This window comes from Pseudochaenichthys georgianus, chromosome 19 (genome assembly GCF_902827115.2).
Source record: "Pseudochaenichthys georgianus chromosome 19, fPseGeo1.2, whole genome shotgun sequence".
Lineage (NCBI taxonomy): Eukaryota > Metazoa > Chordata > Actinopteri > Perciformes > Channichthyidae > Pseudochaenichthys > Pseudochaenichthys georgianus.
The window spans coordinates 23919611-23942415 of NC_047521.1; the positions used below are offsets into that span (position 1 = coordinate 23919611).

Sequence of the window (22805 nt, forward strand, 5' to 3'; positions counted from 1 at the left end):
CCTTTTAACCACCATAAACCACATGTACAGGTCTCAGAACAAAGACATGTGTCTGAACATTGAAATAAATGTGCCCTGTCACCATGAAAAATAAAAATGGAAAGGTTTAACGTGTCCATACATGTTTTAATTTGCTGACAATGTGCAGAATCTTCTTCAGGATCAAGAAGCTGCACAAAATCATGACGCACATTGTCAATTCTGCTTATAGGTCACTTTTTCAATTTGTTATAAGTGTACCCCTTCCAAAGCAACATCTCAAATGATCAGAAATAACATACTTCTTCCCAGACATCCCGCATGATATAGCAGCAGTAGTTTGTATTGAACAGCTACATTAAAATAAATAATTGCACCATTAGATTCAGGTGTACAAGACACACTCAAATGCTCACTCACACACACACGCACACACACTCTCTCTCTCTCTGCCACTTGTACCAAGCGAGCAAAACATGGTAGAGCAGTGGGTGAATAAATCCATTTTTGATAGTCTTTGAGGCAATTACTCTTTAAGCATTAGGACTTGACCGACTCAGAGGAGTCTGAGCTCTGAAGCCGACTGATCTGTCTCCTCAGCTGCATGATCTCCTCCTCCTGCTCTTCAACCCTTCTCTGCAGACCATGAATCACCTGAAGAGGAAAAATAAAAGTTTGCGTTGTAGTTATTATTAGGATTATTGCATTTTGGAAGCACAATAAGTTACCAGAAGGTTACTATGTTTCAAAATATCCCAACATACTATGTCTTTACTGCAGAAGAGTTCACTCTGTAGAAGCTCGGTGGCTGTGGGCCGAACAGCTGGCTCTTTACTCGTCAGCTTCATGATGTTTTTACTCAGATCCGGCCATCTCTGGCAGAAGGAGTCTGGGATTTTCCCCTCTCTCAGGTCCCCGAGGGTCCCGACGCGCTCCATCTCGGTCCCAAAGGGCTGGAAAAGCTCCAGAGCCAGGACTCCGATGCTGTACATGTCTGACTGAGGGAGCAACAGCACAATAACCTTTAAATGTACAGCTGTAAAAAAAATTACATTAGAATTAAAAATGATAATTAAATGAAGCTCAGCGTAAGTTCTTTCAGGAAGACTGGGATCCATTCACACTAAATGTCTTGAAAGCATGTCCAATACTTTACAAACTTCATCCCCTTTTATTTCAATCAGGAGAGACTTCATTTTGTTTAAAGAACATTTATTGACACATGTCATATGATAAATGTTATAATCAGCTCATCACACGCTTTCTGTTAAGCTATTACATTCACCTCAATCTCAGCAGCCAATCATCGTGCTGCAGCCAAACTTTAAAATGGTTCTCCTCTCTCCTGCAGTCAGCCACCTCCTCCCCATCCACCTCCTTTCATCATATCCAGTGCCAGGAGAGCTAATCCAAAGACCTCATCACATCCCCTCTTCATCCCATCTCCTCATCAAATCCAGATCTTCAGCATCATCACCGGTGTCTAGACCCCGGGGGGTTCCCTATATGCTCACGGCTGCATTTCCCCCTTTCGATATACGATTTCAGGATCGGGGTCTAATCGCCAAAGACTTAACATTTATCATATGACATGTGTCAATACATGTTCTTTAAACAAAATGAAGTCTCTCCTGATTGAAATAAAAGGGGATGAAGTTTGTAAAGTATAGGACATGCTTTCAGCCCACTTTACAAGACATTTCTGAAATGATAAAGGATATCTATTTAGTAGAGAAATGTACCTTTTCTTAAAAAGGCAATAATCAAGCAGATGTTCTTATTATTTAAAAAGGTGTAAAAAATCAACTAAATTATTTAATAATCATTGTTATTTACATTTTATCAACAAATGTGAGGTTTTACTTACATACTGTCTTTATTAAAGAATGTTCGCAAATTGTATTTTTTCTCTTTTGTAGTGGTTGCTTGTTAATTCATCACTTTCTTTGGCCTAAAAATGTGCAATATCCATACATGAGTTATAATACGAAATGACTTAAGCTTGTTTTGTTTGTATTTTATTCCGTGGCTTTTTATTTGATTGTATGTGTTTCGGTTGCATTGCAGATCAATGCTAATGCTTTATTTTTTATCAAGCGCTTTGCCATGTGTTGCTAATGTGCTATATAAATAAACTTGTCCTGCCTTGCTCAAGAAAGTCCTTTGGTAGTAAAACAGATTCTTTTTTTAAACACTTAATTAAAAATAACAGTGGCAAAATATTATATCACGTAAGTATGTGACATTTTACACGAATAAAGTATTCATCATACGTTTTTTAATATGAATATGTTTACCTTTGAATCATAATGGGAGCCCCTCAGTTGTTCTGGTGCAGCATACACAAAGGTACCGACACCTGTGGTATGTGAGGAATCTGCAAAAATACATCAGAAAGTGTGACTTTAAAGCATAGAGCGCCATCTAGTGGTGATAATGTGAAGTACTGTGTTGTGAAACTAAAAAAACAATTTAATAATAGGTGAATTATTACCAGTGGTGGGAGAGGTGGAGCTCTTATGGCCGTCCATGAGGATGTCCTTACAGGCCAGGCCAAAGTCCCCAATACGAACATGGCGGTCACGACCATGGAGGAAAATGTTTCTCGGCTGCGGACAAGAGACATTAGAATAAGTAAACGGGTACAAAAAACAGTGGTGGAATAAGTACTCAGAGATGTGTTATTAAAGGTGGGGTAGGTCATTTTGGAGAAACCAGCTCGAGTGCGCTAGAATTTGAAAATACACAGCCGGAAAAAATCTGCCACTACAGAGCCCCTCCTCCAACACACACGAACGCGCACATGACCAATGAGGGCACGAGATAAATTTGTGCACGAGATGGAAGGCTGACAGGCAGGTAGGCCAAGGTCAAAGCACTTAACCTGTGAAGCCCCAAGGACCCCCTCGTCGGGTCCTTTTTTTCATGACACTGTGTCTCAGGGGATCTTAATATTTAAGAACCTATTAATGTGTTATACCAGATTACCGGGAATAATCTGAGCTAATTGACGATACAAACCATTTGTTTTGTTTTCAGGGTTTTACCATTCCTATCGGGATGTTAAGAGCATTCCATGGAATATAACAAAAAGTGTATCTCAAGCCGGTTTCTCAAACTTACCTACCCCACCTTTAAGTAATAGTAGCAATACTACATTGTAAAGTACTTTGTTAAAAGTAAAAGTCCTGCATTCAAAATCTTACTTCAGTAAAAGAACAGAAGTTTCAGCATCAAAATATACTTAAAGTACCAAAAGTGAAAGTACTCCCGTTTCAGAATCGTATATTGAGTTACTTTTGATTATTCATGTGTTTTCATCACAACTAAATGTAGAGCTAATTGTAATAACTTATATTATACTGCTGCTGTATATCTTAACCTACCAATATGTGTCATGTTGATTTAATAATTAATTAAGCTGTTAAAATAAACCTAAAAAGTAAATAGTAACAAAAGCTGTAAGATAAATGTAGTATAGTAACATATTGGCTTCTTAAATGTAGAAGCCAATAGAAGTAAAACAAATGTACTTACTAAAGTAAAGTAAAAAATAAAGTAGCATAAACTGAGAATACTCAGTACAAGTACCTCAAAAGTACAGTACCCGAGTAAATGTACTTTGTTACTATGCACCACTGACAAAACTAACTTTATCTGTTTTTGCATGTGAGATCTTTTATACAACATATTACACGCAGAAATAAAACATTTCAGGGTTTCAGAGGGAGAACTGACTCAGAAACTAGTTACTATATTAAAATTCGGACAAATTGTACTTATTAATTGACAGACTGAAGAGCGTGTACACCTTTGCATTGCTAAAAGGAACAAGAACAAACTGTAAATAACTCAGAAGGGTGTCACCACCAGTCCCCACAATTGGCCCTGCACGCATCAGGAAGTTATCAGTTAAAGGACTGGCGTATCTATAGCCAGTTGAGTAGCACTTGAAATGCTTGGCTCTATGAAACCTTCTTATATGATTCTGTTTTCTTCAAGGTTGTGTCTTCCTGGTCGAATGTACTTATTGTAAGTCTCTTTGGATAAAAGCATCAGCTAAATGCAATGCAATGTAATGTAATGTAATCAGTAGTGACAGGAAGGCCTCACACCAAACTTATTAACACTCAAACCGACATGATGAAATCGAAACACAGGAAACAGAAGTAGCTTTTACATTTCCTCTACAGAGAGAGCATAATTAACTGACGAAATAGAAAATGAATGGCTGCACCGACGAACAAGAATAACCAGCCTTTAAAGACAACACACCTCCTGAAGGACTGAACACACACAGAAGCTGTAGTGCCTGGTCATGTTGGAGGAGAGGGAGAAACATGAGGAAAGGAGCAGTCAAGTTTCCCAACAATAAATTCTAAACGGCAATTCTGGATGAAGATTGAGGACGTATAGAGGACATGTCGAATAAATATTGGGGATGCTTTCTCCCAACGATAGAAGATCTCTGGAAGGTAAATGCAACCATTTTCCCAACATTTTTGAAGCAAGTAAATATAAGTTTCAAACTATCACGTGTACAGAAAAGAGCGTAACATATATCTAACAATATCTCCAAATTGTTTACAAATAACAACACGCATAAAGACAGCGATAACCATAAGAAACGTAATGATTTCTAACAGTTGGCACGTCTTAAAGCTCCAATTTGATCATTACTTTGTACAGAAAAAAGGAAGAAATTCTTGCACATATTTGTAATTTCCAGTGTTCTTGTCTTGTCTCGTCCTGCCTCAGGGCCTCTCTACTCTTCCCCTTCACCTGGCTGCAACTTACAGGAGAGCAGCGAGCCTGCAGAGCCTGCTGACAGCAGGAGAAGACCCTGAAATAAGGTCTGCACAAACACACAGCTAGCCAAGTACTTCAAGTATTATAGGACTGGTTCTTTCACAACATGTTTAAACTGTGATATTTTTGATAAATGATCATGAGTTATATCCTCGAATAGTCTGGTAGGTTCAGAAAAGGATATCACTTTAGTGCTATGACGCTTTGCATGCTTTAGTTTAAAACAACAAAAAAGACACTATTGGGACATTATGATACCAGACATCTAAGACGCTAGTCTCATACCCCGATATATTGATATACTGCCCAGCCCTTACACACTAACACAAAACAACACACCCACATACACTAAAGAGTAACATTAGGTTGCCTCTTATAATAAATCATAACTTAACTGGAGTTTCATTTTTGGCGACTTCCTGTTACAGATGATTGACACCTATCAAAGACACCCATGTCACTGGTTCCTTATATTGTTATTTAAAAAAGCACCAGCTTTACTCTCTCTTCCTCTGCAGGGACCAGCTCGGTCGGACTACTCTGCATTTAGTGATCGCCAGTTGGCCGAGCATCAGCCCAAAACCAGGCTCCAGGTTCCAGGCGGCTGTGAGCGGAGAGAGGAGAGGGGCAGAAGCCTGTCTGCGGCTCCTCTGTGAACACGGGGTTAACCTCAATGCAGAGGTGAAACATGTTCACAAAACAGATCAATGTTCTACATCTTTTTGTAGAAATCTACAGGGATATAATGGAAGTTTTGAAGTTAGGTAGGTACCTTTCAATAGTCATTGTAGTACCTGCACTAGATCAGAATCAGAAACAGGTTTATTACCAGGTAGGTTTACACGTACGAGGAATTTGACTTGGTGTCATGGTGCATAAAAACAAGAATACAAAACACAGATAGAGAATTAGAAACATATAAAAAATAATAAAAGATATAGTAAAATATAATATAACAGTATTTACATTGCATTGCAATGGAATGAGTGGAGGATGCCGTCTAGTTTGGAAAAACAGGCAAGACGACAGGCATGGAGGAAAAATAAACGTACTGCTGTGGACGGGACCAATTATATAATTAAATATCAGTTCAAGTGAATGTATTACGATCCATATTAGTTTTCCCCGTTTTATTTTGTCCCGTAAACATCTGTCTCTGGTTTCCTGTTTTATTTTGAAAAGTGTTGAAGGAGTTTGATTCAACCAACGGGTTACTGCATTTGGGTCCTACACACCTTGCCTTAACCATGCTGTCTGACAGACCTTTCTGATAGGGAACTGAATCCATTATATGTTATATTATTATACTGGTCTAAGCTTTCTTTAAAACGTGTTGCCCACGCTGTGTCTCTTGTGTCTCCCTGTAGGTGGAGGGGAGTCAGCAGACAGCTCTCCACCTGTCTGTCCGCTACACGGCTCTGTCTGCGGTCCACATCCTGTCCTGCTGTGGAGCGGATGTGAACGCTGTGGACAGCAGTGGGATGACGGCCCTACATATGGCTGCTGGGATCCTCCATAAGGACATTATGGTCAGCTTGATCAAGGAGGGAGCAGATTTGAGCATGGTGCGTATATACGATTTTTTAAATAAATGCTGCATTCATTTGACATTTTACTGCTGCTGATATGAAAGGTTTTGCTAATGTTAACTTCTTTATATAATGTTCGGTAGTTTATTAGTAGCAATGCATCATGTTCTATCATCTACTTTGGATCATCATGTGTTTGTTGTTTTGTCGTAGTCCTGGGAAAACCAAATATCTCTCTTCTTAAAAAAACATCCCGGTTTTCAGCTTTTGCTGCATTTTCCATCTCATCCCAGAAACAATGTATTTAGATTGTGAAGTATAATAATTTTCTCTACACATAAAGCATCACTTCATTCTTCAGTTAATCATAACTTATCTGGAAATACATGGTTTTTAACTGGGCAGGAAAACTGTCATCTGAAAAGTAACTAAAACCAAAATAAAAAAATGCGAATGGAATGAGAGATTGTACTTAAGATCTTGAGTTACCTCAGTACTTATTCCACTTTTGCTCCTACATCAAATTGACTCAGATTCTTGATTACTTTCAGGGGGTGAAGCCCTCTGGGAACACTGCTCTGCACCTGGCTGTTGTATCGATGGCTCTGAAAGCCTTTAAAACCCTGCAGGACGACACCAGCTGCATCTCTGAGCTGCTGGAGCGGGGGGCCGAGGTCAACGCGGTGAACAACGCTGGGATGACACCTTTGCACGAGGCGTGCAGCATGGGAAACACAGAGCTGGTGGAGCTGCTGCTCAGGTACGGAGCTAACATCAACCAGCTGAGCAGAGCCGGGGAGAGCTGTCTGTTCCTGTTCCTGAACCACAGGCTGAATGTAAGGAAGAACTCTCTACTCATTAAACTCCTCAGCCTGACTTCCCCGCTCACTTTCTACAACCACAACAACAGCCTTCCCCTCACCTTGACGCGACCTTGCTTCTTCAAACAAAGAGACCAGCTGCTAAAACTCACTCAGCAGCCAAGGAGACTTCAAGACATTTGCAAGAGGGACATTTATCTAAAACATGTCCAAGGCACGAGAGAAGAGTTGGGGAAAATCCTGCCAGTGAAACTATATGACTTTGTTTTCAACTACTGGGAGGATTTACACATTTCCTTTGTGACAGACGGCGACCAGGACTCTTTTAATGACTTGTTACACATTGCTCCAAGTTGATACCTGTGCAAATTACTGCCACAGATATACCTCAAACATATGCTGAAATAAAATCTATCAAAGCACCTTACCTTCAGGTCTCTGTGCATGATTCCTCTGGAGTGAATGTACTCCACTCCTTCAAGTATCTTCCTCAACAGGCTGAGTGTGTGTTCTGTGTCAACACATCCATAAGGACCTGGAAATACAAAGAGCGATTTATTGTATTTGTAATAACCTGTAATGTATAATAACACAATTTCTCTATGTACAATATGTGTTTACATCTTGAGGTTTGTTCTTCTTTGGGCTTGGTGTTCCTCTCGGAGATCCAGTCCTTCAGAGAGTGCTCACACAGCTGCATCTGGATGTAGAGCATCAGGTGGAACTGGCCCTGCAGACATAAATATTACAGAAAAACTTAACATCGCTTTTCAGTTTTTTTTCCTAAAGGATGAAGAAAAAAATAAATATTTTTTACTACAATAATTGCATTTTCTTATCCTTCCAACCTTTGCAGCTCCTTCAGTGACAGGTAGCTTCACCCCTCTACTAATGTGCAATATACACATATGTGCAATTTACACTTCACTTGTTTACAATATATTCATTAACGTCTCTTTAAATACTTTTATATTAGGGCTGCACGATATATCGTGTTATTGTTTTTTATTTTTTAGGACGTAGTTTTAAGTAGGCAAATTAACTCAAACACGTCATGTTGCAATTATTTTGCTGCTTGCTACAAAAGGAAAACTCGCGCGGCTCTCATGTCAGGGGTACTTCAGTGAGCACAGCAAACCACCAATCACAGTCAAATCTCCAAAGCAAACGGACCCCGTTGAATAAAGTAGTTTCATGTGTTTCTCCAGGGCAGTTCGGCGCTGCTAACCGAGCTAGCTCAGCTTGTTGCTCGGAAATATTCGGATTTCCAAAGGGAGGTTCTGTGAATAAATTAAAAATCAAGAACCGAAAGAATTGAACTATTCATATCTTAGACTGCACTGTAACTTTTATCTTTTAATGTTTATTTTATTAGCTTTTCTTTTTAATGACTGATTTTAAATGCCATTTTCTTAATGTCTTTCATTTTTTGTTTTTCTTTTAATGTTTCTTTTATTATCTTTTATTGTTTTTAAATGCCTTTGTCTGAATGTCTTTCATTTTTGTAAAGCACCTTGAATTGCCTGGTGCTGAAAGGTGCTATATAAATAAACTTGCCTTGCCTTGCCTTGATAACTTAAGATCCAGACGTCCGTGACTAAAATCCTTCATCCGGTTAAATATAGTTAAAAAAATACCAATTGTATAGCATTAAAGTCCAAAAGAAAGGATGGTTTGCGGTCTTTTCTTCAATTCCTGTATTTTTTCATATCGCAGGTCAGTTTTTTCCAATATCGTGCAGCCCTACTTTATATGCTCACTTACTTGTTAACATAATGCTACTTTATTTTTCACCATGGTATACTTATTGTTTATATTCTTAATAATGTGTGCCTATTTCTTTATTTAATTTGCAGTCCATTCTTCTTCCTTTTGCATTTTTTTATCTGAACTGTGTGACACCAGTCACCTCTGTGGAAACATTGGTATAACTGCCTTTTTTAATTTATATTTGAGTGCTGTATGTCCTTTTAAACAATTGACCTTGAGTCTCTTCAATTAAGCTGATGACGATGATGTACATTGTCCACTGAGGGACAACAAAATACTTTCTGATTATCATATCTCTGATAGCTGTAAGCCTCATAAAGCACAGACCTCTTTAGGAGGCTTGGTGGGGCGCAGGTCGGCCCACTGCTGGAACTCCTGGTCGTAGCAGGAGTTGTTGTTCAGCTCGATGCTGCTCCTGTTGGACCCGTCCTCCAACAGAGCCGAGCTGCTCATGGCGGGACATTTGGAGCTCTTCGGGGTTGCTCGCTGTCCCAGGAACACACAGGGGACGTAGTTATTGGGAACCCGCCGCATCGTCTTGGGACAAACCACCTGACCTGTCTCTGGTGTCGGGACTAACGCTGTGAAGGGATTGGTCTCTCTTGGCGGTTCTTTGGCATCTGAGTCTGTAGATGCTTGACTCCGGCTCTGGAAAATGATTGATGAGGAGACGCTGCTGCTGTAAGAACTCTGATCAGAGCTGTGCAGGAAAGAGCAAAGATAGATTTAGTGTTATTGGACCAAATAAAAGATGATAAAGGATCTCCATGACCTGAGAAAAATAGTGTTTTTTCTTTGGATTTAGTGATCACATGTTCAAAATATCGCCTGCCAAGGTCATTTCTGCCAATAAGGGTATTTCATGCTATTTCTTTAAAGGAATAATCAAAACGTTTTTTAAAGGAATAATTCACCCCTAAAATTATTGTTTGTAAGTACATTTCTAACAACTTGTTAAGTTAGTATTTTTAATTAAAATAAATCGGACAGTATAAACAAGGTCTCATAAACTAGCATTATAATCCATTCGAGTACTGTCAATGCAAGTTAAAACTGCAAATTAAAATAGCACAAACTCATCAATAAACCTAATGTATATGTTTTAAGGCAACAACTTATCATCGGTCTGACAGGAAATGGTAATTCATGTAAGATCAGTTAATATTTTAGACCTGTCGTTCTGTTCAGGTGACTCCAGTGCAGGCAGCAGGGACGCAGGATCTGCAACAGAAATGTTTGTTTTACGATAAAGCTTCTGTTATGATAAGAACTGTAATTCTTTACTCAGTGAATATTAACTCTCAGACAAACAGGACAGCAGTAAGTACTCACATGCTGCGGGCTGAACATGTTCCATCCACGCAGTGTGATAGCCGACAACATTCACATGCAGCAGGCTGGACAACATCTTGACTTCTCTGAGGACCTAGAGCCAACAAGAAATAACCAAATGATTACTCTGTGATATAACTGGGAGTAAAATGGCTTGACTGATAAGACACTGATGGCCCACCTTCATGCAGTCATCCTTTGAGACTTTTTTGATGAGGATTTTCTTCACAGCATAATATTGTCCATCCAGTTTGTTCGTAACCTACAAGATGAAATCAAAGAAAGCATTGTATAAAGTCATGTTCTGCTTCAAAGGGATGGGATACAAGTAGTATGGATTAGAATAAAGTGGAATACCTTAAAAACATTTCCATATGTTCCCTTTCCGAGCCGAAGCATTTCTTCAAATTCACTAAGATACCGGGATGTCTGCGCTTGGAACAGTCCCTCCTTAGGTCTGTGGGAAAGGAAAAGGGAAATATCTTATGCAATACTTTTTAATCTTGCAGCTTAACATTCAAGACTACTAAAAGTACAACTTACCTTACAGCAGGATTGTGCGTGTTTGACCCGAGACCTTGTTGGCCCTGCAGAAAGAAAGAAAAAGAGTAACCACACTGAGGATAATGATGAGAATTAACACTGCAAGAACATCTATAACATTATCCCTATTCCTTCACTATGTATCAATACAAAGCAGTATGCAACGTTATGGGATGTACATTTGTTGGAAAAAGTGTGATAGCAGAACGTTTTGTGTGGTTCATATGCTGTAGGATAATATAGAAGAGACAGTCCTTTTCTTTTACTATATCATGTCCTAGTGTTCTGACAGTCAAAGAACCCTATTTCTAAATAGTATCAACATGTAGCTAATGATTTTCAACACAACATATTTAAATTACAAGTGTCGTTTGTTCTCTATTTTCTTAAATATTCATCCACTTGGTTTTGAGTTAATGGACAATTTCCTACCAAGTACAAATACCGACTCTAGGTAACTGTAAAGTCCAACATTATTACAGAGTGACAACATACTATAATATCCCTATGGATGTGTCCAGTTACCGGAGGATACAGCGAGGAGCTGGCAGCGTGCAGCAGCTCGGTGAAGGCCCGGTTGTGCTGCAGTCTGACGGTGCTGAACTCATCACTGATGGCTAAAGGGGAGAGGAGGTTCAGGGCGGCCAAACGCTGGCCTATAACTGTGAGAGGAAACAAAGAAATGACATCATTAGGAATATTAACAAAAATCTGAAGATCCGTCACACAGCCTGATGAAGTGACAGGATGGTAAACATGTATTTTAAACACACTGTTTAAATGTTAAATGCACTGCAGTCTTTACGACCCCTCAGAGCAAGTCATCTTTCACCAATCACACCTCAACATACAGAGCAATGTGCCATTTTTGCTCAAGGAATCTAACATTCACACACATTCATACACCGTTGGCCATGCCATCCGGAGCAACACTTATTTTATTTACTCATTTATTCAACAGGGACAGTGCACATTATTCAACATTTCTGTAAATGTGCCAGAGTTAGCCAAGAGGCTTTTTTTTCATCTGTAGTCCCCGGACAGATTTTGTAAGTCAACCTAAATCCATCCATCCATCCATCTTCTCCCGCTTATCCGTGGTCGGGTCGCGGGGGTAGCAGTTCCAGCAGAGAGCCCCAAACTTTCTTTTCCCTGGCGACATCAACCAGCTCTGACTGGGGGATCCCAAGGCGCTCCCAGGCCAGCGAAGAGATATAATCCCTCCACCTGGTCCTAGGTCTACCCCTTGGTCTCTTCCCAGCTGGACGTGCCTGGAACACCTCCCTAGGGAGGCGCCCAGGTGGCATCCTAACTAGGTGCCCGAACCACCTCAACTGGCTCCTTTCGACGCGAAGGAGGAGCGGCTCAACTCCGAGTCCCTCCCTGATGACCGAACTTCTCACCTTATCTCTAAGGGAGACGCCAGCCACCCGGCGGAGGAAACCCATCTCGGCCGCTTGTATCAGCGATCTCGTTCTTTGGGTCATGACCCATCCTTCATGACCATAGGTGAGGGTAGGAACGAAAATGGCCCGGTAGACAGAGAGCTTTGCCTTCTGGCTCAGCTCCCTTTTCGTCACAACGGTGCGGTAAAGCGACTGCAGTACCGCTCCCGCTGCTCCGATTCTCCGGCCCATCTCACGCTCCATTGTTCCCTCACTCGAGAACAAGACCCCGAGATACTTGAACTCCTTCACTTGGGGTAAGGACACATTCCTTACTTGGAGTGGACAGTCCATCGGTTTCCTGCTGAGAACCATGGCCTCAGATTTGGAGGTGCTGATCCTCATCCCAGCCGCTTCACACTCGGTTGCGAACCGATCCAGTGAGTGCTGAAGGTCGCAGACCGATGAAGCCATTAGAACCACATCATCTGCAAAAAGCAGTGGTGCAATCCTTAGTCCACCGAACTGCAGACCCCCCCCCCCACGACTACGCCTCGAAATCCGATCCATGTATATTACAAACAGGATTGGTGACAAAGCGCAGCCCTGGCGGAGGCCAACCCTCACCGGAAATGGGTCCGACTTACTGCCGAGGACCCGGACACAGCTCTCGCTTTGGGAGTACAGAGATTGGATGGCCCTGAGTAGAGACCCCCTCACCCCATACTCCCGCAGCACCTCCCACAGTAACTCCCTGGGAACCCGGTCATACGCCTTCTCCAAGTCTACAAAACACATGTAGACCGGATAAGCGTACTCCCAGGCCCCCTCCAGGATCCTTGCGAGAGTAAAAAGCTGATCCGTCGTTCCACGACCAGGACGGAATCCGCATTGTTCCTCCTCAATCTGAGGTTCGACAATCGGCCTGACCCTCCTTTCGAGTACCTTGGAGTAAATATTCCCGGGGAGGCTGAGTAGTGTGACGCCTCTGTAATTGGCACACACCCTCTGATCCCCCTTTTTGAAAAGGGGAACCACCACCCCGGTCTGCCACTCCTTCGGTACTGTTTCCGACTTCCACGCAACGTTGATGAGACGTGTCAACCATGACAGTCCCTCAACACCCAGAGCCTTCAGCATTTCCGGGCGGATCTCATCCACCCCCGGGGCTTTGCCACTGTGTCAACCTAAAGACGAATTTAATTTAAAACAAGTAAATACAATCAAACGTGTATAATATAAGCATGTTTACTCCAGTACAACATGTCAGTACATACCTTTAAACAGCGTACGTGAGCGCGCTGGGTTGGTCTCATAGACGAAGCACAGGTGCTCCAGGAGAGAGCCCAGCAGGAGGTGGTTGGGGATCGCAGAGGCAAACTCTTGGACCGACGGGTAATGTCTTCCAGCCATCAAGACCTCTCGGTTATTGTCTGTGTCGGAAGCTGAGCATAAAAAACAAAAGATGATGCGACAGGCGAAGAGGAAAGAGGAAGAATAATTTGCTGTGTTTGGAGGATTCATTCTTTTTTGTGGCACAAAACAACTTTTTGAAGTCACACTAGAATCAAATACTTCTATACCCGCAATGTTTTTTCTCGGTAGTCTTACCTTCTTCGATAAATTTAGCTATCATTTCAACAAGGTCTTCTCGGTCCATTTTTTCTGTATGAAAACTCCAATATTAAGCCCTTAAAGATGTACTCGTGATTATCCTGTTCACTTCCAAGGCATGAAATGAGCTGATCTTGTGTATACATAAGGGGGGTGTGCACGGCAGTACTGCTTATCTGTGTGGTCCAGGCATTAGCTTCCTCCACCTACTGTACTCACACACTGACTGTCAATACATGACGAAGCTGAGACACTTGGTCAACGTGCAAGAATGAGGAGGAGGGGTCCTTTGGAACTGACACTTTCATTATTCTCACTGCAGCAGACTGCCCTAGGTGTGGAGGGGCAAGTCCTTACTTGTTCTGAAGCAGGAACTACTTATTTAACTCAAATTCGTCTTGATCTTACATCCTAACAGTGTCACTCGACCCATGCAAATGTATTTGACAAATGCGAGTTTGTATACGTTTATGGGTAAAGGGGCATTCGGCCACATTTTTTACAAAAAGGTCAATTCATATGTTTTGTAGTGTATGAAAATAGCTGTATTAAGTCTTCTGTGGCTATTTTTTCGTTTTTTAAAGACTAGGAAATAACCATACTTTGGTTTAAGGCTTTTCATACATTATTATATATATTTGTTGTCCAATACTTTTACCAATTTGGAGGTTTTTAATCATATGACACTAGATCTTACATTTTATTTTGAAATTAAAGGTTGTATTGTCCTGTTATTAAAGGTTGCATTACGATATAATAATGTACCTTTTGATAAATCTCACACTGTTAGCTGTTGTATTATTTGCCTTTACATGCTTATCATTAATTACACACTAGTGATAATTATTTATTTAAAAAAATTGTAAATATGTTATGATAGCGTCAATGGTTAAATCATACAAAAATATATCATGAATAAGAGAAGGGGGGCTCATAGTCATTGTAATCACGTGCCCTTTAATACTATAAATACGCCCCTGTATGCTCTTTAAAACTAACTTGTACACTACTCAGAATTTGACATGTTATCCTGCTGTCATTGTGTCAGGTAATGTGGGTTGACCGTGCCAAGCCACCAAGGATCAGTAAACATTGCATAACATAGGACACATTAAGTAACAGGAGGAAACGCTGCTTACTGTCAAACTGGACTTCATCGTCCTCCTCGCTTGCCATATTTAACAGACTAACGTTACTGTCCACTTCATGTCTCTGCATGATCCAGAAGTGGCTGCTTCCAGAACAATCCTCAGACCTCAGGAGTCCTTCGGATGACGAACTGTACATTATTGTGCGTACATAAAAATGGTGACCTGTCAAAATAAAGTACTAATTTTAAAACGCTGCTTCAAGTTCATTCAACTACTTTATATCCACAGTAGGCGACGTTAAAATACTTGATTAATTCCGTGTTTAAATCGTCTGAATGTTACATAAAATACAGTAAAAGATGTCTCGATTAACTCGTGTAAATCCCAAACAGTCTTCATGCCCAGAGACGGCCATGATTCAACAGCCGCTAAAGGACCGTCTGCCAATGTACGTGATTTAGGTATAACAATAATAACTAATATTACAAAGTTAGCCCCAAAATTAAATCACATACTTGTTTTTTGTATTCCTTAAAATATAATATGAATAATTCGGCTTCAAACTGGGGACGAGGACCCTGCAACAAAAAACAATTTGTTCGTTTTTTACTATATGAGGTAAATATACAGGCTCCCTAACATTGGTCAGATTCCGGTAGATTTGATGATGAAATGCTAAAAAGTCTGAGGCAATGGTTTGAATAACTTATTTATATGCAGCGATATCCTTTTTTACCCCGTTTTTACTGCTATAATTTGTGTTCGTTATGAGAGTTTAATGTTTTGCACACTCAACATGTTATATTACTTTTAAAAGTCACCCTGCGCTGTTTTGCGCACGGCTAAAGCTCGCGAGACAGTCTGCGCAGTGCGCGCGATACAACTGTTTGTGTTTACAACATTTGAAGCGGTTGCACTTACAGTTTTATCACTAAAAGATCATGCAAAAACAAACTCCTTTTATTTGCATGGATTTTAGTTGGGTTCTCTTCCTTCTCTGTTTCAGTTGAAGTCATATTTCATTTGAATTGAATGAGTTCCTCCTGGTGCCTGTCAGTCCTTGAAGATGTCTGAAGCTTGGTAAGTTAGCTACCAAATAATTGTTTTATTTTATGCTAGAGATATGTATTTACATCGTGCAAATATCAATGTAAGGCTCTTGTTACAATGTAGACACAGCCGTTCCGTTTTCATGTAGGTTTACTTGAACCTGTACCAAACTTCATTGAAAAATCTGTCAATTTATTTCTATGTCTGTATATTTACATGCAATAAAACAAATGGGCAAATAAATGCATATGCATGAATAAAACGCATATACCGCACAATTCGGCATTGCAGCAAACTGTAGAACTAGTCTAAAATGCCGTTAAACTGTATATGTTATAGTAAGTTCACTTGAAAGTCCCACATTCTCAATGTATTCACCAGAGATAACAGAACACATGGGCTAAGCAGCTTTTAACATGTTTGATTGTCTTTTTTGAACATGCATCAGTTACTGCAGTATGCATTTAGTTACATCATTGTCACTGTGTGATTGTTTTCTTCTCAGCACCTCTGAACCTGCAGGAGCCATCAAGGCCATTGACAAGCAGTCAGTGCATCAGATCTGCTCAGGACAGGTGGTTCTGACTTTGGCCACTGCTGTCAAAGAGCTGGTGGAAAACAGCATCGATGCAGGGGCCACCAATGTTGGTAAGAATTGATGCACATTCTTTTACATGTCTTTTCTTAAAAAGCTGACACAATTCTGGGGTGGCCCTTTTTGTTGTGCTGTTTAAGAGAGCTAATGTTGTTAATACTGACAAGTTAATGGTTCTTTGTCAAAATGACAAGGTATCACATATATTTAGCAAAAATATAAACAAAAAATCATTCCAATCTCCATTGCATGTTCTAGATGTCAGGCTGAAGGAGTGTGGAGCTGAACTAGTGGAAGTGTCAGACAATGGCAAAGGAGTAGATGAGGCAAACTTTGAAGGACTGAGTAAGTGTCAGCTTTGTTTATCTCCACCCTGTGAGTCAAAGCCTAATATGTTTGCTCAAGTGCAACCTCTCCCATCTGTTCCGCAGCATTAAAACATCACACGTCTAAGCTGAGGGATTTCTCCGATCTCATCCATGTGGAAACATTTGGCTTCAGAGGTGAAGCCCTCAGCTCTTTATGTGCTCTGAGGTAAAACTGCAACATTCATTCGGCACATACACTCGTTTCACCATCTCTCCATCATATAAACTTTCCTCCGACCCCCTGCTCTAGCGGCCTGAGTGTGGTGACGTGCCATGAATCCACTCAGGTGGGCACCAAGCTGGTGTTTGACCACAAAGGCCACCTGGTGCAGCAGTCCCCTCAACCCCGACAGCAAGGCACCACCGTCAGCCTGCAGCAGCTCTTCAACACCCTGCCTGTTCGCTATAAGGAGTTCCAACGCAACATTAAGAAGGTCAGTGATCAGAGGAGAGGTCTTATATGTCTGCATCATTATCTACTATGTCACTACAAATCACATTCATTTTATGAAAGTCCTTGTCATTTGTCTAAGCAACAGTTTTTCCTACATCATAGGCAGCTGTTGTTTTCCATAAATGTTATATAAAATTGTTTTGCAATTACTTTATATTGGGATAAGTTATCCATAACAGGGTTACGGAAACGTGTGACGCAGTGGGTTGTGCGTTGATGTTCGGATCAGCACAGGTTCGAGTCCCACTGCAGTCAGCATGTCGTTGTGTCCCTGAAGACACTTCACCCCAAATTGCTCCTGTGGGGATTTTCCACAGTATTGAGTATGTAAGTCGCTTTGGATAAAAGCGACTAACAAGTGACATGTAATAACAGTAACAAAATACAATTCTGTTTAATCAATAACTGAAAAAGTGCATTCCTTATTTGGTGGAAAGTCATCTGGTTAACATTTCCAGCATCTTTCTTCAAGGTTATTTGATAATAAAGGTGGTACATGCAGCTCTGTACTTTGTGACTGTAAATGTAAAAGACATCAGCAAGCCCTGGATGTCTGAGCATCTTACCAGCACCACCTTGAAGACTATTTGAATTGCAATTCATACTTTTTAAATGATTATACCACATTTCTAATACAATATACACAGTGCGTGGCTTTAAAACAAGTTTCTAGTCCTTGGGAAACATGGCATGGAATCCACAACAAACATGGACCTAAATAGAGAACAGGTGGATACAAACAAATGTAAAGAATGAAAATAGTTGTCAGAAATGTAACACTGTAAAAACTGAAACCCGGAGAGAACATAATACAACATGGAATCATAATTTTCTTATTTTTCTTATATAACTTTATTTGTTTTGAGCTATCATCAGGTGATTCAATTCCCATTGTCATTATCTACATCAGTGCTTCTCAAAGTGTGATCCGCGGACCACTGGTGGTTCGTGAGCGCCCCCTAGTGGTCCGTGAGTATATTGGTACAATTTCACATTTTAAATAAATAAAAAATGTCCGCACTCTCGCGGGAATATCTCCGCAATGGAGCGAGCTAAAGTTTCACTTTCGATTGCATGATATAGCCCAGCGCAACACCTTCATCCCACTTGCTGCCACTTGTTTGTACAAATCCCAGGCGATTTGTAATCTGTTCTAAAAAAACGATGTGAATTTGGATATCTGTGGAATTAGGTGGTCCGCGAGTGTTTTTTTATTGGTTAAGTGGTCCTTGGTATGAAAAAGTTTGAGAAACACTGATCTACATCACCAATATGTCCTTGTTTTGTATTTTCAGGAGTATGCCAAAATGATACACATCCTGCAGTCCTACTGTATCATCTCTACAGGAGTGCGGATCACTTGCTCCAACCAGAACGGGCAGGCGAAGCGCAGCACCGTCCTCAGCACCAGTGGCTCCCAGAGCATGAGAGACAACATAGGGGCCATATTCGGAGCAAAACAGGTGCAAACACTGCCCTAAATCAAGATAATTAACATATCTTTACAGCTTTTTGTGGAGCTGTGCAATTGAAGTATAGTTTTGTGGAATTGGCCTTATTTGTTTTTCTAAATCGTTTCACGTTTCCCTGTGTGCAGCTACAGAGTATTCTGCCTTTTCAGCAAGTGTCTCCAGCAGAAAATGTGATTGAAGAATATGGACTGACAGTTGCAGATCTACCCAAACAGCTGTTTACGTGAGTGATACCATTGCATGCAAGTCCTGTGCATGCCCTTTCTGCAAACAAAGTAGTTTATTTATCTTTCTGTTATACTTTGTTTTGGCAGCATGACAGGGTTTGTGACCCGAGCAGACCATGGTGCTGGGAGGAGTTCAACAGACAGGCAGTTCTTTTATGTTAACAACCGGCCGTGTGATCCTGTTAAGGTAATTCAAGTTTAAGTCCCCCTATTTAGCATTTATAAGCAGTATTCAAATATGCCATAATGGATTAAAATGGTGATGCGCATTATATATTTCAGGTCCTAAAATTATATTATTATGTATTATTTTTATAATGACTAAAGAGCTGATAGTGTAGACTGTTTCAGAGAAGTAAAACATGATTGCAATTTGCATAAAGGTTACTAACTTATTTGTAGGTGACAAATGTTTAATTATTAGCTATCTTATTCTTTGCTGTAACATCTATGAGAAGCAAGCAAGTCTGTTATCTGTATTGGCTGATAGTGCATCCCTAGTTTCAAACACATCATAATATAGTTGTGAGCAGATATTAGGCCATTTAAATGTTTATTGATGTACAATATTTGTCAGAAAAGTATAACTTTTCTAATAATGATATACTTTTTGTTGCTACAAATGTGCATTTTAGCCTCACCTATAACCTTTTGTTTTTCTTGCAGGTGACCAAACTTGTAAATGAAGTGTATCACATGTACAACAGACATCAATATCCCTTTGTTGCCCTGAACATAGCTGTTGCCTCAGGTTGGTCAGCTGAATAGTTATATCTGAATCCCACTGGCTACTATCTGTTCTACATTTGTTTTTGTGGTTTTATTTCAGAGTGTGTGGACGTGAACGTAACCCCAGACAAACGACAGATTTTCCTTCAGGAGGAGAAACTCTTGCTGGCTATTCTCAAGACCTCTCTCATCAACATGTATGAGTCGGGAGTCAATAAGATCAGCCTGAACTACACGCTGAAACCAAGCACGAGTAAGAACACACATTTAGCCTGCATAACAAAACATAATATTGATATAATAGTTAAGTTGTGTCGCAAAGAGAGATTTTCCAGTGCTTTTATTGACTGCGTTTCTGTTTCTAGATACAAAGTCTGCGTCTGGAATCAGTCAGGTTGTCAACTCTAATGGGAAAATGCAACAATCTGCAGAAAAAAAGGATCATGTGACACGCTGCCCAAAGTCATCTGTAAACTTAGCCGCTCTAAAAGCTGCTTTTTCAAGTGGTCACAGCTCAAAGTCAAGCGTGGCAAAAGCAGCCAACATTGGCCCGACACAAAAAACACTGCAGACGTTTTTCAAGAACACCGTCAAATCTCCTCCGTGCAACTCCAGTGTAAGATCTCCTTTGAAAGCCACAAGAGATTTAGCTGAATACTCCCCTGTGGGAAAGTCAGTGCTCGATGGGTTCAGGTACGGAAAAACATCATGCAGTAACGTCGATGCTAAAAAAGACAGCGCTGTCACTGTGCCATCACCAGATATTGAGGTTTCTGGACCGGAGTTCAGATCTTCGGAGCCAGACACTGACTGTGTTAAAGAAGAAGAAGAAGAAGAAGAAGAAGAGTCAGATAATACTCAAACTGTTCCTGAGCCACACACTTCCAATGAGGACTGTCCTGTGAGCCCCGATGCTAAGAGAGCCAGGAAAGAGAAACCACATTCACCAACAAAACATGAATCCAACACTTCTTTGAAATCTTCCTCGATGGTGGATGCTCCAGTGCGCCTCCAGAAGAGGACGGTGAACCTCCAGTTTTCTTTACAAGAGCTGGCAGGGAAGGTGAAGAGGATACAGGATCTGCAGAGACAGAAGGATGATGATGATGATGAGCTGCTCTATGGACGCTTCAGGGCCAAGATCAACCCTGGAGAAAACAACAGTGCAGAGGAAGAGCTGAAGAAAGAGATCAGGTGGGATTTTACTCCAATAGGTTTTGCAGATTGCCAATATTAAAGCGTGATTGCTTCAACTTGACACTTTTTCTTTCCTCTCTTCAGCAAAGACATGTTTAAGGAAATGGAGATCATCGGCCAGTTCAACCTGGGCTTCATTATCGCCAAGCTGAACTCGGACATCTTCATGATTGACCAGCATGCATCAGATGAGAAATACAACTTTGAGATGCTGCAGCAACACAATGTTCTCCAAGGACAGAAACTCATCGTGTAAGAATCTTACTCTATTGATGACTTCTGCCTTGTGTTGTTTTTTTAAATCAAGTTTTTACTAATCTATATTTGTGTTTCATTTATGTTTGCAGCCCTCAGAAGCTTCACCTAACTGCTATCAGTGAAAATGTGCTCATGGAGAACATAGAGATTTTCAGGAAGAATGGCTTTGAGTTTTTTGTGGATAAGGAAGGTAGGAACATTTACCTTCAAATAAAAGGGTTTACACATTTATCTCAGGTTCACAACTATTAAGTATCATTACAAATACTAAACCAGCATGTTTCTATTGTGTGTGCAGCTCAGGTCATGGAGAGGGTAAAGCTGGTATCTCTGCCCACCAGTAAAAACTGGATTTTTGGCCCCCCCGACATTGAAGAGCTGATCTTCATGCTGAGTGACAGCCCGGGGGTCATGTGTCGACCGTCCCGCGTCAGGCAGATGTTTGCCTCCCGAGCTTGTCGGAAATCTGTATGTTCATACTAATAATAAACAGATATTTTTAAGTATTTACAGATATTTACACAAACCAGGTTTTGGTTTTGGATTAGGGTCAACAGTCATCCCTTACAACCAACTTCTTCTACCTATCACTTTAGAAAGGATAACATGTTTTTGCCTTTTTTCTGTTTCCAGTAGCCATTCCTTGTACTATTAAAAAGTGATAAAGAAACTAAACGGAAATTATTTTTCAGAGGCGCTGGATTACTTACACATTATCCTATGTATTATTAACATGATATAAATAGTTCATTTTTAAAATGTCAATATCACAACACCCATAAAGTGTACATATTTCTAGAAACTTTTGAACATCTCCAAGGTGTTTGATATACAGAAAATGGTGCATGAAAAATCTAATAGTATAAAACCTATACATCTATCTAGAATACGACTTGTTAGTCAGTTCTGATAGTCTAATTGAATAACAGTTCTATTTTCCTGACCCATTGTCTATTGTTTTGTTTGTGTCTATATTCAGGTGATGATCGGCACTGCTCTGAGCGTCAGTGAGATGAAGAAGCTCCTGGTTCACATGGGGGAGATCGAGCAACCCTGGAACTGTCCTCACGGCAGGCCCACCATGAGACACCTCGCCAACCTGGACATGATCTCACAAGACTGACCAAGACTGTCCAGGAATCAACAGTGACTTAAAATAACTAGATACAGATCATTTCTGTTATACATCACCCTGCACCTATTCACACAAGTGCAAACCAGAGATACTGTATTATTGTATGGTTAACCTTTTTGCTGTTTTGTTTTTTTATACCTGTTGTGTTCTGATTTTATTTGTATAAACACCCAATTCATGGGGTAAATAAACAAGATATGTCTCTTGTGTTCAGTGGTGTAAAGTAACTAAGTAGATGTACTGTACTTAAGTACCATTTTGAGGGACAATATACTTCATTTATTATAATTTATTTGAGTATCGAAATGTTTTGCTACTCTGTACTTCTACCCTTAGGCTACTTGTAACAGAGTATTCTTATACTCTGGTACTTTTACTCAAGTACAATATTTAAGTATTTCTTCCACATCTACTTATGTAATTTACTTTGTTTAATTGCGGGTTGTA

General features: G+C 40.4%; 3 protein-coding genes across 4 annotated transcripts; 2 read left to right on the forward strand and 1 right to left on the reverse strand.

Moving 5' to 3' along the window:
- Positions 1–105: 105 nt before the first annotated feature.
- Positions 106–15285, reverse strand: eif2ak1 (eukaryotic translation initiation factor 2-alpha kinase 1). Of its 2 annotated transcripts, none has more exons than XM_034106675.1 (15): positions 14922–15285; positions 13446–13613; positions 11309–11445; positions 10784–10827; positions 10598–10697; positions 10422–10502; positions 10241–10334; positions 10081–10129; positions 9236–9608; positions 7760–7868; positions 7567–7673; positions 2474–2588; positions 2277–2356; positions 744–977; positions 106–633 (listed from the first exon to the last, which is right to left on the reverse strand). In XM_034106675.1, the coding sequence occupies exons 1-15, from the start codon at positions 15067–15069 to the stop codon at positions 520–522; spliced, it is 1953 nt and encodes a 650-aa protein (XP_033962566.1). In that variant the 5' UTR covers positions 15070–15285; the 3' UTR covers positions 106–519. The 2 variants fall into 2 exon arrangements, with proteins under 2 accessions (XP_033962566.1, XP_033962568.1); XM_034106677.2 differs by lacking the exon at positions 14922–15285 and adding an exon at positions 13780–14091.
- LOC117464308 (ankyrin repeat domain-containing protein 61-like) lies at positions 3757–7565 on the forward strand. The gene is made up of 5 exons (XM_034106679.2): positions 3757–4454; positions 4738–4832; positions 5307–5469; positions 6156–6353; positions 6869–7565. The coding sequence occupies exons 1-5, from the start codon at positions 4401–4403 to the stop codon at positions 7493–7495; spliced, it is 1137 nt and encodes a 378-aa protein (XP_033962570.1). The 5' UTR covers positions 3757–4400; the 3' UTR covers positions 7496–7565.
- Positions 15286–15548: 263 nt separating the features above from the next.
- pms2 (PMS1 homolog 2, mismatch repair system component) lies at positions 15549–22560 on the forward strand. Its single transcript, XM_034106674.2, has 16 exons — positions 15549–15568; positions 15880–15953; positions 16429–16571; positions 16777–16863; positions 16950–17052; positions 17137–17320; positions 18636–18803; positions 18938–19035; positions 19127–19226; positions 19706–19790; positions 19869–20021; positions 20134–20962; positions 21050–21217; positions 21313–21413; positions 21522–21691; positions 22203–22560. The coding sequence occupies exons 2-16, from the start codon at positions 15940–15942 to the stop codon at positions 22344–22346; spliced, it is 2547 nt and encodes an 848-aa protein (XP_033962565.1). The 5' UTR covers positions 15549–15568; positions 15880–15939; the 3' UTR covers positions 22347–22560.
- The last annotated feature ends 245 nt before the right edge of the window (positions 22561–22805 follow it).

Bases quoted from the DNA above. Each gene is read 5' to 3' on its own strand.
- pms2 (XM_034106674.2), top strand. The intron at 19,791-19,868 runs GTTGGTCAGCTG...GTTTTATTTCAG, and splicing joins GAACATAGCTGTTGCCTCAG to AGTGTGTGGACGTGAACGTA. The intron at 21,414-21,521 runs GTAGGAACATTT...TTGTGTGTGCAG, and splicing joins GTTTTTTGTGGATAAGGAAG to CTCAGGTCATGGAGAGGGTA.
- LOC117464308 (XM_034106679.2), top strand. From the start codon at position 4,401: ATGTCGAATAAATATTGGGGATGCTTTCTCCCAACGATAGAAGATCTC. The intron at 4,833-5,306 runs GTCTGCACAAAC...CTTCCTCTGCAG, and splicing joins GGAGAAGACCCTGAAATAAG to GGACCAGCTCGGTCGGACTA. The intron at 6,354-6,868 runs GTGCGTATATAC...GATTACTTTCAG, and splicing joins AGGGAGCAGATTTGAGCATG to GGGGTGAAGCCCTCTGGGAA.
- eif2ak1 (XM_034106675.1), bottom strand. From the start codon at position 15,069: ATGTACAGTTCGTCATCCGAAGGACTCCTGAGGTCTGAGGATTGTTCT. The intron at 10,828-11,308 runs GTAACTGGACAC...TTCTTTCTGCAG, and splicing joins GCTCCTCGCTGTATCCTCCG to GGCCAACAAGGTCTCGGGTC. The intron at 2,589-7,566 runs GTAAGGTGCTTT...TCTTGTCCGCAG, and splicing joins TCATGCACAGAGACCTGAAG to CCGAGAAACATTTTCCTCCA.